The sequence below is a fragment of the Columba livia genome, chromosome 27 (genome assembly GCF_036013475.1).
Source record: "Columba livia isolate bColLiv1 breed racing homer chromosome 27, bColLiv1.pat.W.v2, whole genome shotgun sequence".
In the NCBI taxonomy this organism is placed as follows: Eukaryota; Metazoa; Chordata; class Aves; order Columbiformes; family Columbidae; genus Columba; species Columba livia.
In genome coordinates this window covers 1,058,403-1,068,557 of record NC_088628.1, presented here as the reverse complement: position 1 = coordinate 1,068,557, position 10,155 = coordinate 1,058,403, and the positions used below count along the sequence as shown (strand labels likewise).

Genomic DNA, 10,155 nt, shown 5'->3' with positions numbered 1-10,155 from the left:
CCCCCCCCGCCCCGGGGTTTTGGCAGGGCTGGGGGGTGGCTATGGACCCCCCCCCTTGTGGTAAGGGGGGGGCATGGATGCCCAGTAGGGCACTGGGAGAACTGGGAGGGGGTGAGCACCCCACACAGATTGGGGGTGGGGGGGCATCGCTCATTAGCATTCCAGCTAATTGTAATTAAGTGCATGTGCCCCAGTCGGGCAGCAGGCCAGGCCGGGTGGGGGCACAATGCCGTGGACCCCCACCTCCCCCCAAAAATCCTCCTCCTGCCGCTGCCTGCCATGGGGGAGGCACAGTGCCATGAACACCCCCCTCCCCGCCCCCCCTCCCCCCCCCCCAAAAAAAATCACCTCCCCCCTACACAAGGCAGAGGGGTGGTCAAAACCCCCCAATCTGTGCCCCCCACTCCAGCACCTGCCCCCACACGGGGAGAGGGGGGAAGTCTGTGTTGGTGGGGGGGGGAGTCCCAGTGCTTGGGGGGGGTCCCTCCCCGGAGGGGGGTGGGCAGTCAATAAGTCACATGACTTATTTATAATTATTATTAATTTTTTTCTTCTCGTTTAGTGTTTGGGGGGGGGCTGCTGGGGGGGCTGCGGGGGGGTGTCGGTAATTATTATTAATTGTTTTCTCTCGTCTGGCTGTCGGCGGCCTCGGCGCTGGGCTCACACGCTCATTGTCATGCTGGGCGAGTACTAGAGAGAGCGGAGACACCGGAGGGTTAACGGGATGAGGGGGCACACGGGGGGGGGCACAAACACCACTGCCCCCCCCCACACCTCATGCCTCCCGGCCGCTCGGCCAAGGTGAAGAGCCCCCCGCTGGAATGGGGGTGGGGGGGTCGTTTTGCCATAGGGATTTGGGTGTCGACCCCCCCCGGCCCCGGCTGCCACGCCCCCCCCGGGCCCCCCGCCCTCGCCGCCGGCCCTCCCGGGGGTCCCTTACGCTGTCGCTTTGGAAGGGGTTTAAGAAATTGCTGCTCAGTTCGGCGTCGTCCCGGGGGGTGCCGGGGGGGTTGCTCAGGGCCCCCAGGTTACTGGGGGAGCTCTGGGGGTGGGGAAGAAAAACAAATGTTAGCAGGGGAGGGGAACTGGGGGGGGGGGGGGGTGTGGTCCTGGGGTAGGGGGGGTGGGACTGGTGCATGGGGTCCTGGTGCATGGCGACGGGGGGTCTCAATGCATGAGGGGACAGTAAATGGGGTCCCAGTAATCAGGGGGGGTCCCAGTGCATGGGGTCCCAATAAATAGCGGGTGGTCCCAGTGCATGGGGGGGTCCCAATAAATGGGGTCCCAGTAAATGGGGGCGTCCCTATAAATAGCAGGGGGTCCCAGTGCATGGGGGTGGGTCCTAATAAATGGGGGTCCCAGTAAATGGCGGGGGGGTCCCAATTATTTGGGGGTGTCCCAGTGCATGGGGTGGCGTCCCAGTAAATGAGGTCCCAAAAAATAGTGAGAGATCCCAGTAAATGGGGTCCCAATAAATAGGGAGGGGGGTGTCCCCATCAATGGGTGTGTCCCAATCAAAAGGTGTGTGCCAATAAATAGAGAGGGGGTGTGTCCCAATTAATGGGTTTGTCCCAATCAATGTGGGGGGGCCCAGTAAATGGGAGGTGGTCTCAGTGTACATGGAGTCTCAATAAATGGTGTCCCAGTGCAGGGGGGGGTCCCAGTGCAGGGGGGGGGATCCCAGTGCAGGGGGGGTCCCCACCCACGGGGATCAGGGTCCCCACACCCACCTTTGGCAGCCCGTCCATGTCCCCGGAGCCTGCGGGGGTGACAGCAGCGCGTTAGTGCCCCCCCCACCGCATGTTCCCCCCCCCCGCCATGGCGGGCCCTGCACGCAGCGCGGCCGCCCGCAGATGGAGCTCACGGGCCGTGGGACGAGGCCACACGGGGCTGAGGACACGCCCAGGTGCGGGGGGGTGGGCAGGAGAACCCCCCCCCCACGGCCAGAGCGGGGTTTTGGGTGCGGGGCGGTGCACCCACCTAATGATCCGTTCATGTGATGCGGCTCCATCGCGCTCATGGCACCCATGGGCCCCTCTGGTCCAGGCCCCATCGGGAACTGGAAGAAAAGGGGGGGGGTGAAAAATGGATTGGGGGGGGGGGTCAAACCCCTCCCACCGCCTCCCCCCCCATAGCCCCCCATCCCCGTCACTCACGTTCGGCCGGTTCCCTCCGGGCCCAATGGGGTTCATCATGGTGTACATGTTCTCACTGGAGTTGGTGGAGTCTGGTGGGGGGGGACATGTTGGGGGGGTGAGGGTGGCACTCCAAATTCCCCCCTCCCCTGCAATGTCCCCCACCTCTGCACCTCGTCCCCGCGCACACTCACCTCCCGGGCTGGGCAGTATGGGGGTGCCGGGGGGGCCACCACCCCCGGGAGGGCCCTGGGTGGGGAGAGGAAAGAGGTGGGTTTTGGGGGGGCCACAGCGGGTTTGCCACAGCACTGACCCCACCCCCGGCCATGCACCCCAATACTCACCACATAGTTCCCAGGGGACGAGGAGGAGTAGGCGATCTGCGGGGACACAAGGAGGGGGTCAGCATGGGGGGGGCACAGCGCCAGCACCCCCATGTCCCCAGTCCCTCCAGGTGTCCCCCCCGTGACTTACAGAGTTGGCGTTGGGGTTTGGCCAGGGCCCGCGGCCACCAGGGCCCCTGCAAGGCAATGGGGACAGTTGAGGATGGAAGGGGGGGGTCCTGCCGGTGTCCCCCCGACCCTGCGCAGCCACCCAGCTCCCCCTGCCCAGCACTGGGGCTGGGGGACATGGGGGGGCTGGTTCCTTACATGTTCATGGCGGGGATGCCGGGGCCGGCCAGCGAGCTGGGGGGGGGACGCATCCCGCTGCCGTAGGTCTGCGGGGAGAGCGGGGATCAGTGACATCCCTGTCCCCAACCCTGTCACCCTGTCTCCTTGTTCCCAGCCCCATCCCTGTATCCCTGTCCTCAATTCCATTCCCACCCTGTATCCCTGTCCCAAATCCCATTCCTGTATCCATGTCCCAAATCCCATTCACAACCTTCTATTCCTGTCCCCTTCCCTGTCCCAAATCCCAATCCCCTCCCATATCCTCATTCCCACCCTGTATCCCTGTCCCCAATCCCATTCCCATCTTGTATCCCTGTCCCCATCCCTGTCCCCAATCCCATTCCTATCCCTGTACCCCTGTCCCCAATCCCATTCCCATCCCTGTATCCCTATCCCAAATCCCATTCCCATCTTGTATCCCCAACCCCATCCCCACATTCCTGTCCCCAATCCCATTCCCATTCCATATCCTTGTCCCTATCACTGTATCCCTGTCCCAAATCCCATTCCCATCCCGTATCCTCATTCCCATCTTGTCTCCCTGTCCCCGTCCTTATCCCCAACCCCATTCCCGTCCCTGTATCCCTGTCCCAAATCCCATTCCTGTCCCTGTATCCCTATCCCAAATCCCATTCCCATCACTGTATCCCTGTCTCCAACCCCATTCCCATCCTGTATCCCTGTCCCCATCCCCGTAACCCTGTCCCCACATCCCCGTCCCCTCACCTGGGGGGCCATGCCGGCCATGCCTCGCGGGGGGTTCATGCGCTGCATCGGGCCCCCCATGCCGGGATGCCCTGTGCACAGGAATTGGGGGGGAGGCGTGAGACCCCTCAGCACCGCCCCCCCCGCAACCTGGGAAGTGTGGGGGGAAAGGGACACGGGGACAGGGACCCCCCGACTCACCCTGTGACCGTGCAGGATCCATGGCGTTGGGCAGCAGCGGCTGGGAGCCGGGGACACCCACGGGGGGCTGCGGGCGGGGGGGACACAGGTCAGGGTGCTGCAGGACCCCACCCAGAGGGGTCTGCACCCATTTTGGCATTGGGAGAGGGGGGTGGGTCAGATCCTCACCTGGTTCGGCATCCGGAGGGGACCCCGGGGGCCACCAGGGTAGCGGGGGGACATGAAGGGCTGCAAGAGAGGGAGCATTAGAGGGGGGGGAACCGGGGCTGGGGGGGCTGCGGTGTCACCCTGGGGGGGCTGGGGGGTGCGGGGCTCTCCTGTGGGCACTGGGAGGGGGCAGCCGGGCTGTGCCCGGCCTTACCTGGCTGTGCGGCCCCAGCATGGGGGGGGGGTTGTGGGGCGGAGGTTGGGCGTGGGGCGATGGCTGAGAGCCCGCGGGTCCCTTCAAGAGAAATAAAACACGGTTATGGGCGGGGGGGCCTGGGGAGGGGGTGCAGCGGCCCCGGGGGAGCACCCCAGTGGGGGGTGTTGGGGGGCACATGGGGCTGGAGAGGGCAGCACCAGGGGGATGGGGGTGTCTGGCTGTGCTGGGGGGTCTGGCTTGTGTAACCCCCCCACCGGCTGCACACATACGGGGCACGGGCGTGTGCACACGGTAAGGTCGTGCAAACATGGGGGGAGCACAACTGGGGCACAATGGAGCCTGGCACGCATGAGGGCTGGCACACGTGTGTTCACACATGTGCTCTCACCCATACAAGTTTGCACACACACACGTGTGCGCTCTCACATACATGTGTTTGCACATATACGTACACGTGTGCTCTCGGACATATACATCTACACACACACCTGTGCTCACACTCACGTTTTTGTACACTCATGGTGCCCGTGCACACGCCTGCATCACGCAGAGCTCTGCAGGGACACACGTGCACACTCGGACCCCACACCCCAACACACCGTGCTCACGTGTGTGCACGCGCACATACCTGCACATGTACACGTGCACACACACGTACACACATGTGCACACACACACGTGCACATACCTGCACACACACACGTGCACACGCCAGCTCACACGTGGACAGTCCCACACACACGTGCACAGGCAGGATGACACCCCTGTGACCACCGAGCTCCCCCCAGACCCCACGCACGGTGTGGACAGGTACCTGAAAGAAGGCGGGGGGCATGGGCCCCCCCGGCATCCCCTCGCCGGGGGGCAGGTTCCCCATCACCGGGCTGGGCGCCGCTGCCGCGCTCTGTGGGGAGAGGAGAGCTCAGCACCGGGGGGGGCGGTCTGCACAGACCCCCCCACAGCCCCGGGGCCACCTTGTTCCCATGTCCCCAAGCAGCCATGAAACCACCGCGGTGACCCCAAGCAAACCCTGTGCGAGCAAGAGGGCAGCGCGGGGAGAACCCGGTGCCAGCCCCTCCTAACCAAACTGGGGGGGCTGGGGGGGTGAGGCCAGGCGCCTGGGGGGACCCCGTGGGGGCTGGGGGGCTCAGGCAGGGGGCCCCGGCCCCCCCTCGCCTGCCGGCCTCGTCCGGGGGGAGCTGTTAAGAGAAGGAATGTGCCGGTTTTCCGGCTCGGCCCCTCCGCCACAACTGGTTTCAATTTGGAGGGGAGGAGAAAGGGGGGGACCTCGCACTGCCCCCTCCACCCGGGGGGCCCCCCGCTGCCCCACGGCCCCCCCAGCCCTGCAGGGAGAAGGGGCCCTGGCTGCGTTTGAAAGGGGCATCACCCAGTGTGGGGGACGGGGTGGGGGCACCCATGGGTGCTGCTGGGGTGGGAATGGGGTTGAGGGGAAAGGGGAGGGTCCCATGGGTCACGCATCGCACCATGCACATGGGTCACAGCTTTGCCTGGGGGGGCAGCACAGGCAATGTGCTGCCCCCCCACCATGGTGGGACCGAATTGGGGCCCCCCCGCCACTCAGAAATGCAGAGTTGCCATGGCAACAGGTGGGGGAGTTTCGGCTCCTCCTGCAGCCTCAAGGTCAGGAGAAAGAAAACAGGATGGGGGGGACAAGTGGGATGCAGGCTGGGGGGGTCCCCACACCTCCGTACCGTGGCGGGGGACCCCAAAATGCTGCTGTCACTGCTCTCCCTGCTGCCATGTACAGGCCAGACCCCCCCAGTGATGGGGGCGTCCCTGTCCCAACGATGCTCATGGTGGGGTCCCCATGCACCTCGAGTGGGGGTGGCTAAACAGCAGCCATGGGGGCGGCAAGGGCCACCCGCCCCACACCAGGGAGGCCTGATTTGCACCATGGGGACAGGTTTGGCACCGGCATAGGGACACGGCTGTGTCATGGGGTGCAATGTGGGGGGGTGGGAGCTGTGGTTCCCCTCGCAGCGGTCCCCGCTCTGCCTGCCAGGCAGCACTGCCATGGCAACGCGGCCTGACCCGCGCCACGTCCCCGGCGTCACCGCACCGGCAGCCTCATTAATTCCAGCATGGAAATCAGCTCTGTGCCGCGCTGGGGGCCGGGGGTGGCGAGGGGGGGGCCCTGCTGCAGCCCCGGCAGCCCCCGCGCTGCTGGCGCAGGCACATGCGTGCCCACACGCACCCATGTGGACCCACTGTCCCTGCGGTGGTGACAGGTGGCCTGGTCAACCCCCCCCGGATTGGTGCTCCTGGGGGTGCTGAGCACCCTGGCAGGGTGCGGGTGGGAGCAGCTCTGGCCCCGCTGCAGTGGGATAGGGAGAGGGTGGGAGGCACCGTGTCCCCCGGGGACTCTCATGTCCCCCAGCAGCCCAAGCCCCAGGGCAGCGCGTGTCCCCAGCACCCCACATCCCCCAGCAGTGGGGACCCCGCAGCATCCGGCATCCCCCGGTACCATGGAAACCACAGCATTCTGCAGCCCCCACAGCATCCCCCGAGGCACAGCACCGTTTGCCCCACAGCATCCTGCATCCCACAACATCCCACAGCATCCTGCAACATCCTGCATCCCACAGCATCCTGCATCATCCCGCATCCCACATCATCCTGCAGCATCCCGCATCCCTGCATCCCACAGCATCCTGCATCCTGCATCATCCCGCATCCCACAGCATCCTGCATCCAACAGCACCCTGCATCCCACATCCCACAGCATCCTGCAGCATCCTGCATCCCACATCCCTGTGGACCCCACAGCATCCTGCATCCCTGGGCCCCAGAACCGCCCCCATCCTGGAGCACGGTGTCCCCCAGTCCCCCCCCACTACTGGACCCTGCTGCCCCAGGACCCGGTTCCCCTCCTGCCACCCCCCGTGTCCCCCCACGCACCCGCAGCCCCGCGGGCTGTTGACTCTGTGCCAATGATTAACTCGCCCAAGGCAGCGATCAGCAGTGGAGCTGCTGGTTGGGGGCGGGGGGGTCACACTGGTGAGGGGGGGGCGTCACCAAGTCCCAGGACCGTGGTGACCCCTGGGCACAGGGTGAGGTGGGGGAGACCCCAACCCCACCAGCGTGCCTCCGGTTGGCAAGCGAGAGCCTGTTACTTTGCCCATGCTGTGGGATGGGGTTGGATAGGGGGGTGGCCCCTGTCCCCATGGCGGGGATGGGCACATGGGGGCAAGCTGGGGTCCCCGGGTGGGGGGCTGAGCCAGGGCCGCAGGGATTACCCCCCCGACGCTGCCCTGCAAAATAGGTCAGGCCGTGCCGGCGAGGCCAGGGCTGGCAGCACGGGCATTAACCCCCCCACCGCCGGGTCCTCGGCACGGGGGGTCTCACTGACAGGGGGCAGCGTCGGGGGGGGCACAGAGCCCCCCAGTACTCACATAGTCATGGAAGGCTTTGGCCTCGCTGGAGTGCTCACAGGTTTCCCGGCGGTCGGGAGCAGCACAGTACAGGTCCCAGAAGACGCTGGAGGCGAGGACAACAGGTCAGGACCCCCCAACACCCATCCCTGTGTTTCTCCCCCACCGCCATCCCCCCCTGTGCCCCCCAGCGCACCCCCCGCTGTCGCTGAGCCCGCTCACGCTCGTGTCAATGATGGCTAGAGGGTGGGGGGCGGTGATGGCTGGGGCGACAGCGATGTCTGTCTGTCCGTGTGTCCCCCCACCCCGGTGCGGCGGGGCCTCCCGGCTCCGGCGCTGCCGCCTGTTTTCCCTGGAAACGGTCGCTACGGCCGGAGCCCAAATTCCTGGGACTTTACATCAGGCTGCAGCATCCCGGGCGGGATGGGGGGGTCCGGCCGCCCGTGCCCCCCCCCGGGTGTTGAGGTGGGAACGGGACAGAGGAGGGGCTGGTGGGTGTGTGGATGTGTGTCCCAGTGCTATTTCTGGGTGCCCCCCCGGATTTGGGGTGCAGTGGCCGGGCACTGGCAGTGGGAGGGTTAAAGGCCTGGAAAGCACCGTGTCATCCCCCCCCCAGTAAATCACCAACTAATCATTTATTGGAAATGGCCACATGCGGCGGCACCGCGGCGCCCAGCACGGCCACATCCTGCACCCACCAGCTGGGGTGACACCCCCAGTTTGACCCCCCGCGCCCCCCAGCATCAACATCGCCCCCCTCAGGGTGCTCTGGTGGGGCCCCCCCAGTGCGGGGGTTCCAGCCGTGGGCTGGGACCCCCCCCTCGCCCCACGCTTGGTGCCAAATTGGATCCATCTGGAGGGGCCAGGCGGGGGGTGGGGATGTACCCCCCCGAAATCGCTGATGGGAAAAGCAGAGCGGCAGGTTTATGGGGTACAAAGTGATGTGGCAGCAGCATGGGGATGGGGGGGGGTCCCAATCCCAGCACCAGAACTATGGGGAGGTGAGGGGGGGCCCAATCCCACTCCCAGCCCCCCCCCCAACTCACCACCACCAGGAATGCAGGAAGCCGGGGGGCTCCCCCAGCGTAATGTTCTTCTCCCATCGGATCTGCGGAGAGGGGGACGGGGGGGGGGTCAGGCATCGCCTTCCCAGGCCTGACACCCCGGGGATCGGCTCTGGGGGGACTGCAGAGCCCCAAATCCATGGGCTGGGGGGCCGGGAGGTGCTGCCCCCCCCGCTTACCTCCGACAGGAAGGTCTGCGCTGATTTCTGGGCCCCCACGTGCAGCAGGTACTCGTAGACGTACAGAGCCAGCCTGCGGGGACACGGGGACAGGGACGGGGTGTCACGGCCACCCCCGGGGACCCACTGTCCCCAGGGTGCCCCTGCTGCAGCGACAGCATCCCCGCAGCAGAGCGGGACAGTGACACCCCATCCCACATACCCAAAAAGGGGGGGACCCCGAGTGACACCGGGGGACGGTCAGGATGGAGCCCCCGTTAAATAAGTGCAGAATTAACAAGGGGGATTCGACGTCACCTCCCGGCAAGGGACCCCCCACGGGCATCACGATGACAGCGAGTCCCACGGGTGACACCAGCCCACAGCAAGTGGCCCCATGTCCGGGGGGGGCCACCCCGGTTCTCATCGCCGGGATGAGTCAGGGACGGGTGACACATCCCACGCGCAATGTGGCTGAGGGGTGAGTGACAGCCTGGGTGTCCCCTGGTTGGGGACCCTCCGGGGGACGCTGTTCCCGGTGCTCCATCACCCCCTGGCAGCGGGAAAGAGGACCCCCGGGGGTGGCCGGGCCTGAGGGGACCATGGGGGGCTGCAGCCTCCGGGCTCCGGGATGGATGAAGCCCCCGCCAGGGACAACGGTGGCCTCAAGCCCCGGTGGGGACGGGGACAGCGCCGGGATGCGGGCTCACGCTCCCGGTGCCCAGGGGGATGGAACGGCCGGGGGGACCATCACCGCCCCCGGTGCCCCAGGGATGCAACTGCTCGGGTAGATATCACCGCCCCCGGTGCCCCGGGGAACTGCCCGGGTAGACATCACCGCCCCCGCTGCCCTGGGGACATCGCGTCTCCCGGTGGCCCCGCTGTCCGGCCGAACCCGCCGACTCCCGCTGCCCCGCGGCGGCTGCCGGTGCTTCCCGGCGGGGCGGGGCCGCGGGGGGGTCCGCCCGCCCCTCCGACCCCCCCAACCTCCCGTCCCGTCCCCGCTCCCCCGGCGGCCGCCCCGGCAAACTTCCGCGCCCCCCGGCCCCGCTCCCGCCCCCCGCCGCCGCCGCACTCACTTCTCGCGGGCCTGGCCGTCCGAGGGCACGCCGGAGCCCTTGCCCTTGGCGTACATGCTGGGGCGGCGGCGCGGTCCCGGCTGTCAGCGGCCCCGGTCCCGCTCCCGGTTCCCCCCCGCCGCCATCCCGGCCCCGGCCCCGGCCCCGGCGGCTCCGGCCGCGCACCCGCGGGGGAGCTTGAAACCGCCGCGCCGGGCCGGGGGTCCCCGCGCGCCGCCGCCTCCCCCCGCGCGGCTGTTCCAGCAACACCGCCCGCCCCCCCCCGCCCGCGCCTGCCGCTCTTAAAAGGGCGATGGCAGCGGGGCCCGTGGTGGTGGGGACACCCGGGGATGGAGGAGAAAGGAGGCGCGCGGTGGGACAGGGACACGAGGGGATGGATGTGGACA

At 67.2% G+C, this 10,155-nt stretch overlaps 1 protein-coding gene across 2 annotated transcripts; it reads right to left on the bottom strand.

Annotated features, from left to right (window-relative positions):
- Positions 1-591: 591 nt before the first annotated feature.
- Positions 592-10,012, bottom strand: SSBP4 (single stranded DNA binding protein 4). Of its 2 annotated transcripts, XM_065042546.1 has the most exons (18): positions 9,770-10,012; positions 8,712-8,784; positions 8,515-8,576; positions 7,490-7,574; positions 4,891-4,980; positions 4,074-4,154; positions 3,881-3,940; positions 3,713-3,779; positions 3,533-3,603; positions 2,786-2,853; positions 2,610-2,655; positions 2,480-2,515; positions 2,330-2,384; positions 2,157-2,227; positions 1,981-2,059; positions 1,731-1,759; positions 941-1,042; positions 592-690 (listed from the first exon to the last, which is right to left on the bottom strand). In XM_065042546.1, the coding sequence occupies exons 1-18, from the start codon at positions 9,823-9,825 to the stop codon at positions 661-663; spliced, it is 1,161 nt and encodes a 386-aa protein (XP_064898618.1). In that variant the 5' UTR covers positions 9,826-10,012; the 3' UTR covers positions 592-660. The 2 variants fall into 2 exon arrangements, with proteins under 2 accessions (XP_064898618.1, XP_064898619.1); XM_065042547.1 differs by lacking the exon at positions 4,074-4,154.
- Between the last annotated feature and the right edge of the window lie 143 nt (positions 10,013-10,155).

What these genes read in the sequence shown, in the direction of transcription:
- SSBP4 (XM_065042546.1), bottom strand. Translation starts at nt 9,825, where the DNA reads ATGTACGCCAAGGGCAAGGGCTCCGGCGTGCCCTCGGACGGCCAGGCC. An exon ending in CGCAGACCTTCCTGTCGGAG is followed by an intron (nt 8,577 to 8,711) that starts GTAAGCGGGGGG and finishes CCCTCTCCGCAG; the next exon opens with ATCCGATGGGAGAAGAACAT. An exon ending in CATACTGCCCAGCCCGGGAG is followed by an intron (nt 2,228 to 2,329) that starts GTGAGTGTGCGC and finishes CCCCCCCACCAG; the next exon opens with ACTCCACCAACTCCAGTGAG.